This window comes from Aquarana catesbeiana, linkage group LG12 (assembly GCF_042186555.1).
Source record: "Aquarana catesbeiana isolate 2022-GZ linkage group LG12, ASM4218655v1, whole genome shotgun sequence".
Classification (NCBI taxonomy): Eukaryota; Metazoa; Chordata; class Amphibia; order Anura; family Ranidae; genus Aquarana; species Aquarana catesbeiana.
Genome location: NC_133335.1, coordinates 206,491,139 through 206,515,930, shown reverse-complemented (window position 1 = coordinate 206,515,930; position 24,792 = coordinate 206,491,139). Strand labels below are relative to the sequence as shown.

The 24,792-nt window shown below is 40.5% G+C and overlaps 1 protein-coding gene across 3 annotated transcripts in view; it reads left to right on the top strand.

The window, feature by feature from the left end:
- Positions 1-15,999, top strand: part of LOC141113453 (BPI fold-containing family C protein-like) — a 66,930-nt gene extending 50,931 nt beyond the window's left edge. For all 3 annotated transcript variants that reach the window (XM_073606551.1, XM_073606552.1, XM_073606550.1), the window contains 7 exons: positions 786-833; positions 1,853-2,023; positions 2,110-2,195; positions 5,533-5,575; positions 12,314-12,377; positions 12,464-12,531; positions 14,978-15,999. In XM_073606551.1, coding sequence (XP_073462652.1) covers positions 786-833; positions 1,853-2,023; positions 2,110-2,195; positions 5,533-5,575; positions 12,314-12,377; positions 12,464-12,531; positions 14,978-15,016 — 519 coding nt within the window. In that variant the 3' untranslated portion in view covers positions 15,017-15,999. The remainder of the gene's footprint in view (positions 1-785; positions 834-1,852; positions 2,024-2,109; positions 2,196-5,532; positions 5,576-12,313; positions 12,378-12,463; positions 12,532-14,977) is intronic.
- Positions 16,000-24,792: the final 8,793 nt, after the last annotated feature.

Here is a 24,792-nt window from a genome sequence, read left to right as displayed (position 1 = left end):
TTACGTTCACTAACAGCCAAATTTGAAAGGAAATTCCAATACCTATAATTTAATATTTATTATTAGTTATTTATTATTTCAGATTTTCGGGTTTTCGAATTTTCAGATTTTCATTCTTTTGAGTTTTCAGATTTTCATTCTTATTCTTGAATTTTCAAATTTTAGAATTTTTAAATTTGACATTTCGAAATTTTCGAATTTCCTAATTTTGAATTTACGAATTTACTAATTTCGAATTTTTGAATTTTCAAAATGTTCCAATTTCCGAAATTTTTCAATTTCCGAAATTTTGAATTTTCGGAAATTCGGAAATTCGTATTTTCGGAAATTCGAAATTTGGAAATTTGAAAATTCAAAATTCGGAAATTCCTAATTTCAGAAATTTGGAAATTCGACATTTGAAAATTCAAAATTCGGAAATTTGGAAATTCCTAATTTCAGAAATTCGGAAATTCGAAATTTGGAAATTCGGAAATTTGAAAATTTGAAATTCGGAAATTCAAAAATTTGGAAATTCGTAATTTCGGAAATTCGAAAATTTGGAAATTCGGAAATGGAAAAATTCGAAAATTTCAGAATTAACGAATTTGTCAAAATTCGTTAACAAAACAAATTCGAAACTAAACGAATTGCACGTGTCTAAAGTGTAATAACAGTAATAGATAATAGTAATGATACCTAATCAACTGCCACTTGCATCACCACTGCTTTTCCTTTCTTACACTTTTAATACCAAAGGCATTTGTGAATTAACTTGATAACTGTCTATTTTATATCTTTAACAGAGATCCATAAAATTAACAACATCGGATCTAGCAGATGCGGTGCCAGAGGTGGGCCATATGTACATATAACCTTACATATAACCTTTGAAAGCATTTACGTACTTGAGAAATGCATGACATTTACAGCCAAATAGAACCCTTAGTTTAAATCGTCAAAATACATCCCATGTGCATCAAAACAAAAGATGTTCAATGTCTTACAGTTTTTCTTTCTAAAGCAGCTACAGCCTGAGTAAAAATGGCTGTCCCATGCCACCAGGTGCAAAGGGGAACTCTTGTTCTCTTTGGAGAAGCAGTAGTCTATCAGTAGAAGCCTGACGCACCTTACTGTCTCAAACCTATAGCTCTGGAATTAGAACAAGTCATGCGCCTTGCTGATTGGAGAGTTCTGACTATGATTCAGGTGGTGTGTTGGACCTTTGTTAAGGGATCACTGCTTCCCCACAGAGAGCAAAAATCTGACTATGCAACTGCTGGCAGAGGACAGGATTTTCTATTCAGGCTGTGGCTGCTTTAAAAAATCAAGCAAACTGTAATGCAGGCCATACATGGGTCGAATTCTGAACAAATTTTCTTTAAAAAATCTGAAATTTTGTAATCTGATGGTACCACCACTGATTTAGAAATTCAACCAACCAAGCCTTCAATTTCATCTCATGTTGCTACAGAAAAGAAATTTCATGGCCAGGAATCTTCTTTTCTTTCCAGGTCACAGCTCATGGACATTTCCTTTACGATTATATCTCTTGCGCGATTCTCCCATCATTGATTAGAAATGTATTTGTTTTTCTAAACATTTATAAAATGCCCGATCACTCAAATTCAATGGACGCATGAAAATCGCCAGTTGCTGCGGCCCACTAATGGTGCAAAATTCAAGCGAAAATTCACAACTAAGATTTTCAAAAGGAAATTTGTTCGGAATGCAGCCCGTATATGCATTGGAATGCAACCCAGGCTTAAGACATGGGGAACATTTTTATGCACCTGGAATGTATTTAGTCAATTTAAACTGATGGTTCTATTGGGAATTAGGTTTGATACAACTTTATTTTCTTTCTTTTAAGATTTCTGAACATTTCAAAAGCCCAACACCTGCGAAAATTATACTGTATGCTACTAGCTGTCCAAACGTAACCCTGAAAGACAAGGATATAACCATGGACTTTCAAGGACTTTTTCAAATTCACGCCAAACCTGCTGAAGGCAAAAGCCAGGTGCTCCTTGAAGCAAACATAGTGAGTGTCTTCATCCTTAAAACAATTATTTAAAATAGAAAAACATGGAATTTTTGATAATACGTTTTCTTTTTAATCAAATATAGCTGGCTGTCTTGAATGGTGACATCACTATGTCAGATGCAGAAAAATTCCCAGGTTTGAATGTGAGTGCTTCAGTCAGCCTGAACAGGTAATCAGCTTTGGATCATCTATATCTGTGGTGTAGCCATTTGTGTTTGTTATTTCTCATAAACACGAATGAGGTTTAAAGGGAAAACACATCAGAAGAGATCATCTCCTGTTAGTGTAATATGTACAGTATGTATATTTTCCCTTCTCTGTATCACTCTGATATTGACAATTTCTAATATGTGATTAAAGTAAAATAATTTTAAGGGGAATCATGTATTTTAATGACTGCACTTAAAGTGAACCCGTCACCCATTCTGAATACCCAAAAGAGAAAGTGTTGCTTGGAGGAAAACATCTTAGTGAAGTTGCTCTTAAATTAATCCCCCCCCCCCACCACCATTAATTGAGTGCAGCCCAGAAGCCTAGAACCAGCCCAGAAAGATTCCTAGTGTGGTCCTGCCCAGCACTGCATAAGATACAAAGAAAACCTGTGGCTGGCTCCTCTTCACACTATGTATTCATGCTGGGGCCCCATTTTTTTCTATGGGATATCTGTACTCCCCAGAGTGGAGGCTAACCTATAGAAATTAATGGCTGGATTGAGGCTGAAGGTAAGTATGCTACTGAGTAGGTTGCACTTAGAGGGGTGGGGGGAATTAACTAAAGAAAAGCTTTGCCAAAGATGACTTCATCCTTTAAAGAAGACTATGTATTCATGCTGGGGCCCCATTTATTCCTATTGGATATATGTAGTCATCAGAGTGAAGGCTAACCCATAGAAATGAATGGCATGGGATATCTGTAGCCCTCAGAGTGGAGGCTAACCCATAGAAATGAATGGCTGGATTGAGGCTGAAGGTAAGTATGCTACTGCATAGGTTGCACTTAGAGGGGTGGGGGGAATTAACTAAAGAATAGCTTCACCAAAGATGACTTAATCATTTAAAGAAGACTATGTATTCATGCTGGGGCCCCATTTATTCCTATGGGATAGCTGTAGTCCTCAGAGTGGAGGCTAACTCATAGAAATGAATGGCATGGGATGTCTGTAGCCCTCAAAGTGGAGGCAAACCCATAGAAATGAATGGCTGGATTGAGGCTGAAGGTAAGTATGCTACTGAGTAGGCTGCACTTAGAGGGGTGGGGGGGGGAATTAACTAAAGAATAGCTTCACCAAAGATGACTTCATCCTTTAAAGAAGACAGTACATGTTATATAAATTACAGACAGTTATAGAAAAGCACCTTCGAAGGCCCCACATACAATTCTTAGATGATCGCACTCCAACATTTCTCCAACTTCAACCTTTTTTGACAGGACATGGGCATACAGTAGGTTAGAATCTCTCTTATGCTTTTATACTTAATATACTTAAATAATTACACAGTTCCAGTGACCTAATACATCTATGGAGCACAATCTTTTTTAAATTTTGTGTTAGGTTGAGTCAGCACCTCTTTGTGCTTCTTGTGCAATACAGGTTTTCTATTACTGAGACAAGTGGTGGTCGCTAAAGAATTCCAAATGACCCATCCAGTGGCATATTTAGCAAGTTTGACACCTGGTCAGATTATTTAATAACACCACCAATGCAAATGATGAGCAATTCAAAATAATCTCAGTAATGCTCATAAAATGAATAAACACTAATAATGGCCAGACCATAAAATGGGGTTTTTATGCTAGTAAAAACTGTAAAGTTCAAGGTTGAAAAATGGGGATATTAGCAGCATTGATTGGTAGTGACAACTCTAAAGAGGACTAAATTATAGTAATATGGTCCTCTAAACACAATTTACTTGACACATAACAATCCATAGAATACATAATCTCTAAATAGGCAATTATCTACTATGCACAGAAACAATCAATTGGTATGATTAACTGGCAACAAATGGGAAATCATACCAATAGCAGGGCATTTAATGGGCTCCATTGCCAATTAGGATCCCTTCCCCTACCAAGCAAAAATTTCTGCAACCCAATCTTTTTAAGTTGAGTAGCTGCAAATGGCTGCACTCAGTGTTGACAGCTCCCGCAGCCCTGCCCTAGATATGCCACTGGACCCATCTGAGATTGCATTAAGTTTGCTATGGACACCTTGACTTTGGGGTTAGGCCCTTTCCTTATTCTACCCAATAAACCACCAGACGCTATCCAATAGGAGTGACTCACTATCCAATGGGAGCATTCTCATTGGACAGTTGGCTGACAGGTAGCCAAAGCTTTGCACTGAAAGCACACATAGACCCAAAGTTAAGGACCTACTAGCAAGCTGAAAGCAATCTCAGACAGGGTGACAAGGGAGCCCTACCCCCCTTGTCTGTAATGGTTTGGAGTAAAGTGAAATACACAATGCTACTCAAAGAGAAGACAATATTTATGAATGAGTGGCTGAACTGTAATCTTAATCTATATGTAACAGCAACTTTTTTTTCTTAGTTTTGGATAAGAAAAAGTTTTGGATGGAAAAGTTAAACCCTTTGTCATGATTTTATTGCTGTCTGTTTCCATGCTGAGGAGATTTACCGCTCTATTTTTACTAGTGAGCATTGTTGAAGTAAAATCCTCCAATGAGGGCACCTGTACCTATGACAAATCTCTAAGATGAGATTTCACTTGCCAAATATACGGTACATTTACTATAGGAAAATTGGTACTGTACATACATTTAAAAATAAATATATATTTCTGTGGCTTATATGTTTTCTTTTCTTTGCAGCTAAAGATTACATAAGTTTAAACTCTCTGTTTAATTTTGACAAAGTAGGGAAAGTATAAGCGATGGGTAAAATCATTTACAAGTTATTCAAACATTTCATCGTAAAGCTTAAAACTCTTTAAATAGTTTTATGCTTTTAGAAGAAATGTTTGAATAAGTTGTAAATGATTTCACTTGTGTGATTTTCTTATGTGGCACCTTTAAAATCCTGCGTTTTCAGAGTGTATTTGTTGTGTGCAATTGGGATGTGGTATCAGCTGGCTTGCTCACTACCCCTTTACTTTAGGGAAAGTTTAAATCACCTATCAGCAGTATATCACTAAGGAGATTTCACTCCCTGTCCTATAGACACAACAGGAAGTGAGAAGGACAACTCTCCAAAGTGAGAGAGATACCCTCTCAGACAGTTGTCTCTGGAACAAATGTTCCCGTTGAAAATTTCCCCTTTATTTCTGTTCTGGTCACAACTCATAATTTGGAATTTTCCCTTATTTTTAGCCTTGGTTAGAGTGGTCACCAGGGCAGATAGAATGGGTGACTTTCTCCAGTAGAGATAGAGACAGCAATATAATCTTGACAGGGACTTCTACATTTTCCCTACTATATCCAAGACTAAAGTTTTAAGCAGTATGCTAGCTTCCCACTGAGCTCACAGAAAATTATCTTGTTGCAGATTTCAAATACTCAAAATTGAGCCCAACAATAAAGAAGCAAAGGTAGGCTGAAGCTCACTGAGGATTTTCAGTAATACTGACTCGTATTTGTATCATTTATATTAAGTTTTTAAATCCAGTAATAGCTGTGTCATGTGGCTGCAAACCAACATCCTTTTTAGGTATTGCTGTGCCCTGTAAAGTTATTAGAGCTGATTTACTAAAGGCAAATAGGCTGGTCACTTTGCAAGGTAAGTTGCACTTTCTAAGAGAATTTGCTCCAGAGCTTAGTGAATGTGGTGAAGTTTTACTGTGCAAAGAATACCCAATCACATGCAAGTAAATTTAACTGGTTGCCACCTGGCCACGGTACATTTACTGTGGCAGGGTGTCATGGGCAGACTGGATCAGGTACATGTATGTCATCCAGCAGAGGGGCAGGCAGCGCACCACTCCCACATCCGGGGAACACGGCATATTGCGCCCCCCGATACCTGGTTGCTTTGAGCAGCTGGTGGATCAATTGATCATTCATCACAATGTCAGCAATTCCTATAGCTATGCTGTGATTGGCCCACAGTTATCACATGGTACAGGGTGCTGTGATCGTCCCAGGTACCATGTAATAGCTGTGGGCCAATCACAGCATAGCTATAAGAATTGCTGACATTGTGATGAATGATCAACTGATCAACCAGCTGATCAAATCACAGCATGCAATAGTAACCACAGCTGTTATGAATGTAACCTATTCATGATAATTCAAAAAATTGCTGTTACAGTTATCATCACTATAATGCCCCGTACACACGGTCAGATTTTCCCACGGAAAATGTGTGATAAGACCTTGTTGTCGGAAATTCCGACCGTGTGTAGGCTCCATCACACATTTTCCATCGGATTTTCCGACACACAAAGTTTGAGAGCAGGCTATAAAATTTTCCGACAACAAAATCCGTTGTCGGAATTTCCGATGGTGTGTACACAAATCCGACGCACAAAGTGCCACGCATGCTCAGAATAAATAAAGAGATGAAAGCTATTGGCTACTGCCCTGTTTATAGTCCCGACGTACGTGTTTTACGTCACCGCGTTCAGAATGATCGGATTTTCCGACAACTTTGTGTGACCGTGTGTATGCAAGACAAGTTTGAGCCAACATCTGTCAGAAAAAATCCTAGGATTTTGTTGTCGGAATGTCCGATCAATGTCCGACCGTGTGTACGGGGCATAACAGCAATCAAAGTGTAAAAAAAATCCTGATCTGCCCTTCCCCAGAGTAGTACAGTGTCTACTACTCTGATAAAAGTATGTAAAGAAATAGTACAATAATTAAAAAATGTTAAAACAAATTGAATAAAAAACTATTCTTTTTTTAACATAACATACTGTCATGTCAGTATCCCTGAACACAGCCACACCTGTCATATGATGACACTGTACTACACTGGTGTCTGTATGTAAAAAAAAAAAAAAAGGGGGGGGGGACCCCAAATTTGATTTAATTTCTTAATTTTTCAAAAAAATTATGACAAAAAATGAAAAAAAAATGACTTCAAAAACCTGCTACGCCTCTTACTAAATACCTTAGACTGTCTACTTTCCAGAAAGGGGTAATTTGGTGGGTATTTGTACTGTCCTGGTATTTTAAGGGCCTCAAGAAATGAGATAAGTCATTAATACATTAGGATTGCTCAGTTTTCAAATATATACCATAGTTTGTAGACACTATTACTTTCACATAAACCAATTAATATATAATTATAGTTTTGTTTTTTTACCAAATACATGTAGTAGAATGCAGTGCATCTGGAAAGTATTCACAGTGCTCACTTTGTGTTATGTTAGTCCTATTCCAAAAAAGATTAAATTCATTATTTTCCTTAACATTCTACCAACAATACCCCATAATAACAACGTGAAAGAAGTTTTCAAGAATCTTTGGAAATTTGTTAAAAATAAAAAAGGAAAAAAATCCCATGTTCATAAATATTCACTGTCTTTGCTCAATATTTTGATGAAACACCTTTGGCACCGATTACAGCCTCAAGTCTTTTTGTGTATGATGCTACAAGCTTGGCACATCTCTTTTTAGGCAGTTTCTCCCATTCTTCTTTGCAGGTCCTTGCAACCTACATTAGGTTGGATAGGGAGCGTTGGTGCACAGACATTTTCAGATTTCTCTAGAGATGTTCATTCGGGTTCAAGTCTGGGTTCTGGCTGGGCCACTCAAGGACATTCACAGAGTTGTCCTATAGCCACTCCTTTGTTATCTTGGCTGTGTGCTTAGGGTCGTTCTCCTGTTAGAAGAAAAACCTTCACCCAAGTCTGAGGCCTAGAGCAGGTTTTCATCAAGGATGTCTCTGTACATTGCTGCATTCATCTTTCCTTCGATCCTGACTAGTCTCCCCATTCCTGCCCTTGAAAACATCCCCACATTGGCCAGGTTATTAGTGGTTCCTGGTTTCCTTCAGACATGACGCTTGCCATTCGGGCCAAAGAGTTCCATCTTTGTTTCATCAGACCCGAAAATTTTGTTTCTCATGGTCTGAGAGTTCTTCAGGTGCCTTTTGGCAAACTCCAGGTGGGCTGTCATGTGCCTTTTACTTAGGAGTGGCTTCCTTCTGGCCACTCTACCATACAGGCCTGATTGGTGGAGTGCTGCAGAGATGGTTGTTCTTCTGGAAGTTTCTCCCCTCTCCACAGAGAAATGCAGGAGCTCTGTCAGAGTGACCATTGAGTTCTTGGTCACCTCCCTGACTAGGAAGAGTCCTGGTGGTTCCAAACGTTTTCCATTTACTGATGGTGGAGGCTACTGTGCTCATTGGGACCTTCAATTTTGCAGTAACCGTTCTGTACCCTTGCCCAGATCTGACCCCCGATACAATCCTGTCTCGGAGGTCTACGAACAATTCCTTGGACTTCATGGCTTGGTTTGTGCGCTAACATTCACTGTTAACTGTGGGACCTTATATAGACTGGTGTGTGCCTTTCCAAATCAACTAAATGTACTACAGGTGGACTCCCATCAAGTTGTAGAAACATCTCAAGGATGATCAGTGGAAACGGGATGCACCTGAGCTCAATTTTGAGTGTCATGGCAAACACTGTGAATACTTTCAGTAAATACATGGGATTTTTAATTTTTTTTTATTTTTAATACATTTGCAAAGCTTTCAAACAAAACTTCTTTCATGTTGTCATTATAGGGTATTGTTTGAAGAATTTTGACGAAAATAATTAATTTAATCTATTTTGCAATAAGGCTGTAACATAATAAAATGTGGAGAAAGAGAAGCGCTGTGAATACATTCTGATGCACTGTACATTTTAGCCTAAATGTATTATTTATTTATTATTTTTAGGAAATTGTATTTTATTGGATATGTTTTATAATAGAAAGTAGAAAATGTTGGTTTTTTTTTTTTTTTATTTTTGGTCTTTTTTGGTTTATTTTGCAAAAAATAAAAAATCCGGTGGTGATCAAATGCCACCAAAAGAAAGCTCTATTTGTGTGAAAAACATGATATAACTTTCATTTGCATACAGTGTTGCATGACCGAACAATTGCCAGTTAAAGTAGCACAATGCTGAATAGAAAAAAATGGCCTTGACCCCTTCATGGTCATGAAGGAGGTAACATTTTCCAAAGGTCAACTGGTTAAAAAACAACAGCATTTTTCTTTGCACATTGGATGTTGGAAGTCAGCAGAGCTTCATATCATTCACTAAGCTTTTTTTCCATTAGTAAATTAAGCCCCTTGCATTTGCTGAAGCTGAACCCCAGACAGGCATAAAACACCAATTGATACAGTCACAGTAATAAAAATTCATTACATTTATTTTTAAATGCGACTGTTCTCTAAATCTGTCTTGGTATCTGCCTCCTCTCATACCTTGCACAGCTGCACTGAGGCTGGGAAAGGGAAGGGCAGTACTAGCACCCAATCAGGTTCTGCTGTGGCTTACACGTGCTAACAGGCTACGTGCTACCAGAAAGAAAGAGTAGAGTGAGCAGTGGTTACACTGATCACCGTGCTATTGCTCCTTTATTGTCCAAGTGGAAGGTAATACTGCTGCTTGTAGCCAGGCTATGGACATTAAAGCATTTACATATTATTAACAATCAGTAAAATAACTTCAAAACAGGTCCTCACTAATCTCTGTAGCTGCATGTGTTGTGGAGCAATTCATCCTTAAAGATCATAGCAGAAGCCCTGAAGCTGTTCAAGTCAGGTCTCACCAGCTCAGCTTACCTTGCTTCCCACTTTACACTGGTTCTAGATATTTTGGTTCTGATCAGGACCAAAAAACCTGCTTGTATAAGCAAAGAAACATCTTCAATATTACAGAGCATTTAAATTGAAAGCTACTAACTACTAAGATCCATCAGACGTATACCCTAATTGCCCAGAATAAAAAATAAAAAATAAAAAAAATACACAATTTAAAAAAAAATTAAAAAAATAGAAAAACAGTTTTTCATTTTTCAATATATAATAAACAAAAACAGGTGAGGGTTTTAAGTAAAACAGTGTGGCAAATAGAAGTCCTATATGTTCTTACCACTTAGATTAGGCTTTTTCAACTTTTTTAAAACAGAGAAACCCTTGAAATAAGTTTCAGGTCTTAGGGAATCCCTGTTAATAATGCCCAATATCTCATGGGACATTTAAGTGAACAGTGAATTGAGATATGAGAATAAATTAAAGGACAGGTTATGCAGGGTACTTAGGATATTTGACAAACACCAATGTCACAAAATTATTTTTAGGAATAATAATGAAATGAAACTAGTAAAAAAAATAAAAATGGCTAGAAAAAAAAAAAATGCAGACAATGAAAAATGTAGTGTTTCCTCCGATTGTTGGTGATTAAGAAAATGCCCACTTACACTAGGGGTCAATGAAATGTTTTCTTAGATTGGTGGTCAGAGGAGGGGGGGCATCCTTAGATTGCTGCTCAGTTAGAGAAGGACCCCATTACACTGGTGCTCATTGGGAAAAATTATCCTTACATTGGTGGTTAGTGTGATATTTACTCACGTTAATGGGCACTGGGGAAAACGGACCTTACATTGGTGGGCAGTGGGAAGAATTACCCATAAATTAGTGTTCAGTGAGAAGAATGCCCCTTACAATAGCGGTCAGTGGGAAGAATGGCCCTTACATTGGCAGTCAGTGGGAAGAATGGCCCTTACTTTGATGGTTGGGAAAAAACGGCTATTACATTGATTGTCAGTGGGAAGAATAGACCTTACGTTGCTGGTCAGTAGGAAGTATGCATCTTTTACACATAGCTAGAAAGACTCCTGTCAGTGGTTACTGGTCTGAGAGTCAGAAATTGCTCAAGGAACCCCTGGATGCCTCTAGAGGAACCCTAGTTTAGAAAGGCTGATTTAGATTTAATCAAATTAGTCTTAAGCCTCGCACACACGATCAAATTTTCCGAGGGGAAATGTGTGATGACAGACTGTTGGCAGATAATCCGACCATGTGTAGGCTCCATCGGACAATTGTTGTCGGATTTTCCGCGGACAAATGTCGGATAGCAAGTTTTAACATTTTCCGCAGACAAATGTCTGTTGTCGGATTTTCCAAGTGTGTGTACACAAGTCCGTCGGACAAAAGTCCAAAGTACAAACACGCATGCTCGGAAGCAAGAACGAGCCAGAAGCAGTCGGTCTTGTAAACTAGCATTTATAATGGAGAAATGACATTCGTGACGTGGCAAATTATGAAATCTCGAAATGCAGCGCACAATTTTCTTCTTCTTTAATGGAATAATAATGAAGCTGCTTTGCTGGTGATACTGATGGAGTTAATGCAAATTAATTTTCAAAGGCTTTTTTTCTAGTGATATAAAAAAAAAAAAATTTTGGGGGGGGGGGGGGAGTTACCACAGCACCATTATCCCGTAGTTTTTTAAGGTCAAAGATACAACTATTTTGGTGTCCCTTGTCAATTTTACATTGTATTTTTTTTAATGTAACTGCCGACTCCCAAACTGTCATTTGAAGTAAAACACATAGCCAAGTAATATTCTTCACAATTTTTTTTTTATTGTGCATTAAAAAAAGAAAAGAAATAAAAATTAGACATGCCATCTGCCAATAGAACTTAACCAAAAAGTGCATTCTATGCATCCAAAAATATAGAAAATATACCAAATCAAATCATTATTCAACCAAAAAAATAATGTTAAAGCAATAACTCCAAGGCCAATAATAAATAACACGTTATCTCTTCCGATTCCACAACATGTCTGGTTGACAAACGGCCATTCAGAAACGAACTGAAAAGCGTGAAAAGAAAAGTTTGAAATGAAAAGTGCAATCAACACTCACCAAACTTCTACTAACACAAAATTAGCAGAAGTAGCTCAAAGGGTGGTGCTAAAGAGCTGAAAAACCATGTTGTACGTCACTACGTTTGTGATTGTTTGCCAACAATTGTGTGCCATGTGTATGCAAGACAAGTTTGAGCCAACGCCCTTCGGACAAAAGTCCACGGTTTTGTTGGCCAACAAGCCGATCGTGTGTACGAGGCTTAAGAGTTGTTCTCAAGTTAACCAATGAATGCTGATACTGCTAAATTTGGTCTGGGCACCTAGGCATCAATGACTTCTGGTCATGAAAGGGTTGAACACTGCCAAAATAACTCACCTTTCTCATTACCTCCAAAGCATTTTCACCATTTCTTTTGAGTCTGGTATTTTTATTTTTATTCAATGAGTATAAGACATGAACTGCGTTCTTACTCTGTGATATGTAAAAATGTGCATTTCCCCATTGCCTTCTAGGAAGCTGCATCAAAGAAGGGTATTCAGCACATATTTAATCAGATGCTCTTGCCAAAAATTAATGGTAAGTACTTCCAGTTTTGATACTTAGTTGACTATCAAAACATCCTTCCATGCACTGAATTCACGATTACCTACTATATTTTGCAGAAAAGCTGAAGCAAGGATTGCCAGTACCTACAAGTATCCTGAAGAATCCCTCTAGTATTAGTAGACAGGTAGGCCATTGTTATTTTATTTATTTATTTGATGGGTACCATCACATCTCTTGTTAGGAAAGCTGTAGGTGACTGCTTAAAGTGTATGTGTGTCCAAAAATAAAAACAGTATTATCAGCCCTGCCAAGTTCCGTTCTAGGGTGTCAATGTTGCTCTTCCATATATAAAGTACAGTGAGGAAGTGTTGTCACCCTAGGAGAGGTACTGTGTTACTAGCAGGTTCACCAGGTAAAAATAAGAAAAAAAAAACAAGCCTTAAAAAAAGAAATCTAAACATCCAAAGACTGGTATGCTGCAATCTATTACCTTTTTGATCTTTGGTTTACATATGTTTTACTGTTACTATGAAACTAAGAGTCACCATCTAAGAAGCTATGCATTAGGCATTGGATAATGGCATATTGTAAAAAAAACACCCTTTTTAGGGTTTTAAGGTTAGGGTTTAGAGTGGTCATGTGACCACTTCCTGTATCCTGATATCTGTGCAGTGCCATGGCTTGTTAGGAACCAACAATGACACTTCCTGTGGTACCTTGTGCCAGAAGCCCAGAACTCAACTCCCTGAAATTCTTGACACATTATTATACTGTTGCAGTTGGAGAGTGAAGGATTTGTCTCTCCTTCTGGTCTACATAGGGATTCTAGCAGGCTCTGTGTGCATCAACATGGCAGCCTTGCAGCGGGAGTCCTCACAAAGGGGTGACAACTCCACTGTTGTCTTGTAAGGCAGTGTGTGAGAGTTGTCACCCTAAAACAAGATGTGCAAACATCACAACAGTTTAATAAGGTATATTTAATTGATTAAAATGAACAAATTCATGTATTCTGTTGAGGTTAGAGGGTGATTGAGCTCCTACATATTTCATTTGCATACACTTAAAGGCCCAGTGTACACCGGGTGTTTAAACTCAGTATATGAGGCTCTGGCGTTTAGGTGTAGGTGGTGGTCATAGGTGCACCATCCAGCTCTGCTGCAGACAGACTGTCAAACTCTATGGGAGGCTGCAGCTGGATGGTGCACTGAGTGGTATGAACCTGTATAGGGATGAATGCTCAAAATACTAACTTCTTGCCTTCTGGACATTCCTCCCTGGTTGCATACTGTCCTAAACGCTAGTGCCACTAGATGCGCCATCCTCCCACAATAGCTTTCAATCTCTCATAGAGCTTTATAGGCTGGACTGTGCACCAGTGCCCTCTGCCTACATCTAAACACCCGAGACCCATGCATCGGGGCTAAACACGCAATGTACACAGGGACTTAAGAAGCCATCAGATTAAGATGTGCTCAATCAAAGCATCCCGCCCATCTGCTACTTACCAAGCCCGTTAAGGTTGTAAACCTCTGACATGAACTATGAACAAAGCATAACCTATCTATAGCAGTGATGGCGAACCTTGGCACTCCAGATGTTTTTGAACGACATTTCCCATGATACTCTTGCACACTGCAGTGTAGTTGAGCATCATGGGAAATGTAGTTTCAAAACATCTGGAGTGCCAAGGTTCGCCATCACTTGTCTATAGTGTGTGCTTGCCTCAATCCAGAAGTGTAATTTCTGTCTACTGCCTTGTTTCTCTGTTATCTGCATGAGTCACTTCTAACAGGTTTTTCTGACACCAAGAGAAAAAAAGGTGACAGGGGTGGGAGCTCCAGCACACAGCATGTGATTGACAGCCTCGGCTCTATTCTTGTGTGCTGTGTGATAAACAGTGTGTCCCTTCCCTCCAATCAGCTCTCAGAGCTCTACTCACTGAGCTCTGCAGTGTGTGACATCAGATCCCTGTCCTTGCCTCTGGAAGCTGTGAAAAACTGTGTACTTCCTGCACTGAAGAGAGCACTGCAGATAAACAGGCACAACTTTTGTAGGAGCATTTGTTTAATCTGTATGAATCACCTGAGGCTGGTCACAGTGCTGGTTATACGTAGGGGTTTACAACCACTTTAAAGCCTATGGACAGACGACCTATCTGTAGACCAGCGGTTCTGGAAGGATAGTTGCCCCAGGAGCAAAAAAAGATAATTCATACAGCTTTGCCCATTATGCTAAAATGTGGAATGAATCCTGTATTATCATGGTTTGAGAGTGAAGGTAGTCATCCAGAGAGTTACTGTTTTAAGATGCCTCTACTGCACTCAGCACTGATTTGGCTTCTTTGGTTCCATTTATCTCAGCTCACCTCATCGTAATGTGTATAGGTATACCATCTCCCCATACATGTAACAACCTGGCTGTACAATCTTCAAATGATCTCCTTTAGGTTTAAAGGAATTGGTAAAATTAGAATATACTGAGACCATCCAGTCAATTTTTATACCCTCACATAGCATAGTTGTTGATGGATCTAAAGGAGATTGTACAGTCAGATTGTAACCTATGTGGTGATCTTTGTTGAGCAATGCGCTTTTTGCTGAAATGTAACCTTTTTTTTATCTAAATCTTAGGGCTATGAACTGGTGGAAATGGATTTTATCCTGGGCTGATGCAGCGTTATCTGGATAGCTGGAATGCGATACATAACCCATGGTCATTTAAGAAAACAGGTCCACAATTCGTGAGGACAAGGCTCTGCATTTTATATCTCCTTGTGAATATGGAATATATGAAATTCCCAATACCATTATTTAAAAAAAAAAACTTGTCAATCAGTAAAATGTGTTGGCTGCTATTCCTGACCTTCTTTGAAAATGTTAGTTGCCTGGCTGCCTCTAGCGTTACTGACCTAGACAAAGCATGTAGCCAGTGAAGCCAAACATCTTTATCTGCATGTCAGGTTTGGGTAAGTGCATGACAGCCAGGCAGATGGAGAGGTCAGCAATGGAAGCCTACATATTTCCCATATACAGGTTCCCTTTGACTTATAGGGCGTACACACGGTCGGACTTTGTTCGGACATTCCGACAACAAAATCCTAGGATTTTTTCCGACGGATGTTGGCTCAAACTTGTTTTGTCTACACACAGTCGCACAAAGTTGTCGGAAAATCCGATCGTTCTAAACGAGGTGACGTAAAACACGTACGTCGGGACTATAAACGGGGCAGTGGCCAATAGCTTTCATCTCTTTATTTATTCTGAGCATGCGTGGCACTTTGTCCGTCGGATTTGTGTACACGCGATCGGAATTTCCGACTACGGATTTTGTTGTCGGAAAATTTTATCTCCTGCTCTCCAACTTTGTGTGTCGGAAAATCCGATGGAAAATGTCCGATGGAGCCCACACACGGTCGGAATTTCCGACAACACGCTCCGATCGGACATTTTCCATCGGAAAATCCGACCGTGTGTACGGGGCATTAGGATACATGCAGTGCTTGTGTGCAATTCCTAAATATATATTTATAATTTATATGTATATAGCTCAGGAATACAGATGATAAGATTTGTTCATTATTTCAGTTATCTGTAATGCTTGTTATGTCACGTTTCATTTAAAAACATTCAATAAATAAATAAAAAAATAATACAACCACAAGGTGTCTGTCTGTTGTAGCTACTAATAATACAGAGCTATATTTTTTAAAGCCTGACTGCTGCCAGCATGCTGTAGAGAAGGACCCTTGCCATCTCTCTGTGTGGAAGCTGTGGTCTTTCTGCAGACCTCCAACATATCTGCTGAATTAGAGCCCTAGCTCTCCAATTAGCAGGGATAATGAGCATTACTATTTGCAGAGCTCTAGGTGTGACTCTAGTAGCTAGAGAATAATTAATTTCTGCAAAAATCACATTTTAATTAAATCCTTCTGGCCAGGCATTTTATTTATTCGATTCTAGTGTAAAGATTAGGCATAATAAAAGGTGTATTAGTGAGCATTCTGGGGGAATAGCGGCCAGCACAAAAAGGTGACATGCCAACCTTATTAAACATCAACTCAAAAAAAGTGCAGCGCTCTAACCCAAAATAAGGTAATAAAAAACACACATACATAAAAAGTGCCTTAATTAATAAAGCATAATAAATTCAAAAACATTAGTGTGCGAAACAAAGCAACCCTAAAGTGCTATAGTGCTCAATAATCTGCTAATATACAGTGGGGACGGAAAGTATTCAGACCCCCTTAAATTTCTCACTCTTTGTTATATTGCAGCCATTTGCTAAAATCATATAAGTTAATTTTTTTCCTCATTAATGTACACACATCACCCCATATTGACAGAAAAACACAGAATTGTTGACATTTTTGCAAATTTATTAAAAAAGAAAAACTGAAATATCACATGGTCCTAAGTATTCAGACCCTTTACTGTGACACTCATATATTTAACTCAGGTGCTGTCCATTTCTTCTGATCATCCTTGAGATGGTTCTACACCTTCATTTGAGTCCAGCTGTGTTTGATTATACTGATTGGACTTGATTAGGAAAGCCACACACCTGTCTATATAAGACCTTACAGTTCATAGTGCATGTCAGAGCAAATGAGAATCATGAGGTCAAAGGAACTGCCTGAAGAGCAAAAAATTCTGCTGCACTTTAGGGTTCTAAGATCACAGTGGCCTCCATAATCCTTAAATTGAAGACGTTTGCTTGTATGAAATAACCCTCCAAGCTGTTAAAATTAAGTCTCATTCGTACAAACTGTCTCTTCAGTATGTTTTTAAGCCAAAGGGGATGGTGACAGCTGTCTATGGGGATAAAACTATTCTTATCCATGGGCTTAAAAAAGGATTTAGTGACAATAGCTTTCACATTGCGAAATTTACTTTTTGGGCTCAACTTTATTTAATAATGGGAAAGGTATTGTCACTAAATCCTTTTTTAAGCCAACGGATGTTTTATCCCCATAGACAACTGTCACTCTCTGCTTTGGCTTAAAGGGATTGAAGTCTCAAGGTTTTTCACCTTAAAGAATAAGTTCACATTCGTTCACTTTTTTTTCTTCTAAATTCCAGCTCCCCTATGTACCAGTATAGCATTCAAAATATCAAAATATCAAAGCTTTTCAATAATTCTACATACACTTACTTGTTCTCATCCATGTTTACAGACGTATCCATTTGTAATGTCATGCTTCCTGGTCAGTCTATAGGTTATGACACAGGAAGGAGTTGACTAGCTGACCTCATTAGCATACACCCTGCTACATCAAACTCCTACATTCCCACCCACTCCCAGCTGCACGTTTTTTAAATGAAATGCAATCAATCAGTGATCATCCTTCACACTAAGTGCCGGTTCACACAGGGGCAACTTGTCAGGCGACCTAGCCGCCTGACAAGTCGCCTCCCGTTCTGTACAATGGAACGCAAGTCGCTCCGACTTAGAAAAAGGTTCCTGTACTACTTTGGGGGCGACTTGCATAGACTTCTTTACAGAAGTCGTTTTGCAAGTCGCCCTGGAAGTCGTGTGCAGGTCGCCTCGGTGAGGCGACCTGCAAGTTGTGCCGCCCCTGTGTGAACCGGGGCTTAATGCACAATATACAATCAGATTGCATAGTGTAAGGCCATCTTTATACAAGTACATGGAAGGGAGTGGACAGAAACACTCAACATGTTGTAAATGTTCTCTCTCAAGCAATCCCTCAACCTTCTGATTGTTCTCCCTATATATTGCTTCCTGCATAAACATTCCAACAGGTATACTACATGTTTAGTATTTCAGGTAATAAAGGAATTGATCTGATAACTCTTCCCTGTAGTTTGGAAGAAGTTAGAGTAGAAACATGGACTTTATAGGCACACGTGTATATTAGGTAAAACATTTAGTTTTTAATAGGATATAGTTAAAACCATTGTATACAAACACATTAAAAAACATATAGTTGAGTGACCTCAAGGACTCTCAGAAGACCTCTAATACATATATACAGTTTATACCACATGTTACAAGCACAAAGATATGAAACACGTAGAATATTATAAATCCAATGGTTATTTGAATACATGGAGAGGTTGAGTGGTATTTGAAGGTCGCTCAAAAAAGTCGTCCACGTGTTATGCGCGTTGATGCACTTTTTCGGGAGATTGCATACCTAATAGACATTTAGGAAGAGATCATAAGAATACATCATAATATCCAGAAAAACATAATTATATATAAATAAAAGGATAGGTGAGGCTCAACAATGCATGCAGCCCAAAGCAGGCAGCCAGAAAAAAGGGGGGGGGGCAGGAAACAGGGCCCCTCCATGTGGGGACGCATATATATATATATAGCAAGGTAGCATATTTGCAGAAAAATATGTAGTTGAGCATACGACCGATATGTATTGCATATTATACTCTAACAAATGAATATTTACATAGTTAAAGAGTTCTCATAAAACAATAACAAGATGATGAATAAGCACGGGCGAAAAAGAATTGTCCCGTAGATTCAAAGTAAAAAATCTATAGAAGAAAAGAAAAAAGGAGAAATACATAGTGGCAACATGTGTATATATACACATATAGCACCCAACGGAGAAAACTTAATAGCACGCACATACTAGAGTCAAACCTACAGATATCATGCATATGGCCATTTGGTTTAAGAATGTTAAAACAAATTACATAGACAGATGCTAAGGGATGGCTTACCATAGGCAAAGTACAGGTGTGTAATTAAAACCATGTATGGCTAATAAATGTCACCACCAAGAGAGAGGTGATGGACACATAATGGTAGATACTTATCTACAGCGGCAGAATGAGTAAGCTGACGTCAATATTAAGGCTATGTTTCCACTAGTGCGACTTTTCATGCGACTTGGGACTGAAAAGTCGCATGACAAATTGTATCCCATGATTTCCAATGAGTACCGTTCATATCTGTGCGACTTCAAGTCGCAGCGACTTCAAAGTAGTCCCTGCACTACTTTGGTCCCACTTTGATGCAACTTGAAGTCCATAGATACAGGCATTGCTTCAAATCGCGGTAAAAAGTCGCGGTAAAATCGCGGTAAAAAATCGCGCGACTTTGGGGACGCAATAGTGGAAACATAGCCTTATTGTTGTAACAATAACCAGCGATGTCCAATGGTAGAGAAGGGAGTGTTTGACTAAGATAGCCAATCACCTTATAGCCATTGAAAAATTAAAAGAGAGCAGTAAAGTATTGATAGTAGTACCAACACGGTTAAAAGATAGAGAGAATACATAAATAGATATGGTCAATATTGCCCACTAATCTTATCTTTGTGGACAAAGCTGTGGTGAATGATAAAAAACGAACGACATCCGTGTGTGATCGAATGAAGGTATGGTAGCCTGACTGACTGAGCCGAAAAGCAGCCCCATATATATGGGTACCGTCAGCAAACCGGAAGCGGGCCACCGCAAGCCGGGAACCGGAAGTGCGTAATTGCAAACCGGAAACGCACCATCCGGCCTGGTCACAGTAGTTGCTGTAGTTCCTGGCTCCCCCCTTCATCGGGTGCCCTCGCGGAGAGCTGCTTTTCATAGGGGCACCCGTGGGGGCACGCTACCGAGTCCTGCTGCTGTGTCCATTGATGCAAACAGTGGGACTTGGCCCCGCCCCCTGCTCCCATGTCACTGAATTTGATTGACAGCAGTGGGAGCCAATTGTTTTGAGTTAGTAAGCTGTCTGGTGAGTGCATAAAGGTGGAGAATCTTTGCATATTTGGTGACGGAGTGAAGGTGCTTTTTCTGCACTTGGGGACATTAATTCCCAGTATTTTGAAGAAGATTTGTGAATATGTAGACTATGGGAAATGTTTGCACTAGTACTTTATGATCTTTTTTCATATCTAATTGTTTTATGTAGATGTTTGCATATATATTAGCAGATTATTGAGCACTATAACACTTTACGATTGCATTGCTTGGCACACTAATGTTTTTGCATTTATGCTTTAATAATTAAGGCACTTTTTTATGTATTTGTGTTTTTTTATTACCTTATTTTGGGTTAGAGTGCTGCACTTTGTTTTTGTTTTGAGTTAAAAATTAGGCATAACAATTCAGTTACAGTGTGGCCGTAACTAGCGGGTGTGCTGGGGGGACTGTGCCCCCCCAGATTTCAGATGCCCCCCAAAACCCCACCCCACACCACCCCTGACCCTCTGTCACCCATCTCCCATCCTTGCACAGTACATAGCCTGAGCACAGGCAGCAAGATCTCCGCCTCCCTGCACAGCACACACTGTAGCTGAAATCTGATTCCCTTACACACAGCTAGAATATACACAGTGTATAGGTGGCCTCTGTTCTACAGTTCTGACATGTGAAATTCCTTGGTCGGAACAGCAGCATGGCTGCCGTTACCAACGCTGTATCCTGGCCTAGGCCAACAAGGCCCAGGCCTAGGGCAGCACTTTGCAGGGGGCAGCACGGAGAGAGTCCCTGCTGGCTTGCGCTGTTTATTTTTTACCATCCCTGTCCCATTGCAGAGATTTCCTTTCACTTCCTGTCCGAAAGCCAAACAGGAAGTGAGAGGAAATCTGTGCTCCCCCCAGGCCCTTAGAACTAGTGTCACCACTCGAAAATTTCAGGGCGGGTCTTAAACACCAAAGGGGTGTGGCCTTGACAGGAAGGGGTGGGTCATATTTAAATTAGGGGGTGCACGAGTTTAGTCAGGCCTAGGGCAGCACAAAACCTAAAAACACTACTGGCCGTGACGAGCTATACACTGTGCAGATCATAGCTGTGTGTAAAGAAATCAGATTTCAGCTACAGTCTGTGCTATGCAGGGAGGAGGAGATCTTGCTGCTTGTGCTCAGGCTGTGTACTGTGCAGGGATGGGAGAAAGAGCTATTTCCTCTCCCCTGCCAGTAGTGACCTTCTGTCCTCTCCCCTGCCAGCGTTGACCCCCTTCCTCTCCCCAGCCAATGGTGATCCCTGTCCTCTCTTCTGCCAGTGATGAACACTGTTTTTTCTCCTGCCAGTGATTATTCCTGTCCTCTCTCCTGCCAGCGGTGGCCCCTGTCCTCCCTCCTGCCAGCAGTGCCCCCTGTCCTCTGCATTGCCAGCGATGACCCCTGTCTTCTTTCCTGCCAGTGGTGACCCTTGCCCTTTCTCCTGCTAGCGGTGACTTCTGTCCTCTCTCCTGCCAGCAGTGATCCCTGCCTCTCCCCTGCTAGTGGTGACCCCTGTGCTCCTTCATGCCAGCTGTGACCCCTGTCCTGTCCCCTACCAGCGGTGACCACTGTTCTCTCTCCTGCCAGCGGTGACTCCTGTCCTCTCCCCTGCCAGCGGTGATCCTTGTCCTCCCCCTGCCAGTGGTGACCCTTGACCTCTCTCCTGCCAGCGGTGACCCCTTTCCTCCTTCCTGCCAGCGGTGAGCCCTGTCCTCCCTCCTGCCAGCGGTGACCCCTGTCCTCCTTGCCAGCAGTGACTCCTGTCCTCTCCCCTGCCAGCGGTTTCCCCTGTCCTCTACCCTGCCACCAGTGACCCCTTTCCTGTCCCCTGCCAGGGGCGAACCCTGTCCTTTACCCTTCCACCAGTGACCACCGCCCTCTCCCCTGCCAGCAGTGACCCCTGTCCTCTCTTGTGCCAGCGTTGACCCCTATCCTATTTCCTGCCAGCAGTGATCCCTGTCTTCTCCACTGCCTGTATTCAGGACGAATGTACAGAGGCATTTGAAACGCCAAATTCCTGTAACAGCTTGTAAACGCGTGTTTTTCATTTTTGACTATGCAAAAATAAAAAAATTATATATATGTGTGTGTGTATATATATATATATATATATATATATATATATATATATATATATATATATATGATTTAAAAAAAAAAAAACGATTCTAAATGCAAATGCGGCTAAGCTCGTTAAGTAAATGCGGCAAAACAGACGTTTTTAAATATCGGTTACTATCTGTCAAATTAAATCCTTCGGGAGAGGTTGTAAAACATTCTGTGTACATTAATCCTAAAGCTGTTGATTGCATGGTACTGAATGCATACTGCAATTATCATATTTTATTATGTGTTCAGGCACAATGATGTGATACCTCCCTCTAGTGTTCAAGAACTACAACAAATATTGCTTTCTAGCATTAGTCAGGGCTCAATGCTGTATAAATCCACTGGTGATAATTTTGAAAGATTGTTAAATTTGAAATGTAATTCAAGTTCACAAACAAGAATGTATTTAATTTCATCCACTGAAATGTACCCCCACTATTCACTGTATTTACGGCATTTTGCTACTGGGGGTAAACATGAGATATGCATCAATGTATGTAGTAGGATCAAATGCGTTGTATCATTCTAAATAATCAATTTATCAATAAGTGGGGAATTCAGATGTTCGACATTCAGCTCTGAATGGTACCCTCTGTAACAAAAAAAGCAGAATAATGTGCATTAGAACTAAAAGATGGAACCCAAACTACTGGATAATCAACCAATATAGAAAACCGACTGAAACCAACTGAACGGGGTACCTCCACAACTGTAGCACTATATCTGAAGAGGGGGGGTTGGGGACAGAGGACAAGAAGAGTTGTAAAGGTGGACCAACCACGGTGTATGTAATTGGTGATGTAAACGTTAACGATACAAAAGACAAACAATTTTGACATGGGCACAGTGGCCCACCCCTTTAACCACTTCCCGCCCGGCCTATAGCTGAATGATGGCCGGGTGGTGGTTCAGTTATCCTGACTGGGCGTCATATGACATCCTGCAGGATAACAGCCGCCGCACACCCGTGGGGGCACGCATCGCGTCGATCGGTGGTGCGGTGTGTCAGTCTGAGGCTCTTTACCACGTGATCAGCCGTGTCACGGCTGATCACGATGTAAACAGGAAGAGCCAGTGATCGGCTTTTCCACACTCGTGTCTGACAGACACGAGTAAAGGAGAGCGGATCGGTGGCTCTTCTGACAGGGGGGGTCTGCGCTGATTGTTTATCAGCACAACCCCCCTCGGATGCCCACACTGGACCACCAGGGAAGCCACCAGGACCACCAGGGAAGCCCCCAGCATGTGGATGGCCTGGTACATCCCCCATGGCCATCCAAATTGATGCCAAATATATGCCAATCAGTTCCAATCAATGGGCAGTGACTGGCACCTCTGTGGCACAATAAAAACAGTGATGCCCCGCAATGCCACCCATCAGTGTCATCAGTGCCACCCATCAGTGTCCATCAGTACCACCTATCAGTGCCTATCTGTGCCCATCAGTGCCCACCTATCAGTGCCCAGAGGTGCCCATCCGTGCCACCTATCAGTGCCACCCATAAGTACCCATCAGTGCCGCCTACAAGTGCCCATCAGTGCTGCCTATGAGTGCCCATCAGTGCCACCTACCAGTGCCTATCAGTGCCACCTATCAGTGCCCATTATCAGTGCCCATCAGTGCCACCTCATTGGTGCCACCTCATCGGTGCCCATCAGTGCTGCCTTATCAGTGCCTGTCAGTGCAGCCATATCAGTGCCCGTCGTTGAAGAAGAAAACTTACTTATTTACAAAAATTTTTAACAGAAACAAAGAAAAACTTTTTTTTTTCAACATTTTCGGTCTTTTATAATTTGTTGCGCAAAAAATAAAAATCGCAGAGGTGATCAAGTACCACCAAAAGAAAGCGCTATTTGTGGGAACAAAATGATAAAAAACTTGTTTGGGTACAGTGTAGCATGACCGCGCAATTGTCATTCAATTTGCGACAGCGCTGAAAGCTGAAAATTGGCTTGGGCAGGAAGGTATATAAGTACCTGGTATTGAAGTGGTTAAGCACCGTTAAAATTGGTTAAAAAAAAAACAACATTGTCGCTTCAACAGAACACACAGGACGCCATTCACATGTGCAATCAAACCGCAATCAACCTAAGTGGAAACTCCCAAGTATCTGAGCCTAGGGGGTCTGGCTATAGGGTGATCAGGCACAAAGCAATACTTGTCCCTTCCGGGGCTTGTTGTATGCTATTTATGTCATTAACCCCTATAACCTTAGACCTGACCATTGTAACATGGTCCTCAAGCCTAGTGATTCATTTCTATACTAACCCACACTGTATATGAAAAAAATAAATGAAGGTAGCAGCTAGATGAATGGCCCAGATCAATCGGGCAGTTCTGGACAGTCTTGGAGTATTCCTCTCAAGAGATAAATTGGATGGACTGACTGGAATAGTTAATAGTCCATTGGTAGGTATGGATCACTGTCAGGGCTGAGTAGAAAACGTGGTACTCCTGTCAGAAACCATGAATCAGACTGAGATAGAAGTACAGTTAAATCACACTTGTTTAATAATATTAAAAAAGGTAAACAGAGTAAACGTAGTCAAAACATAGCCAGAGTTCAGGAACCGTAACGGATAGTCAGACAAGCCAAAATGTCAGGGAGCCAGAGAACAGCGTAGTAGAACAGC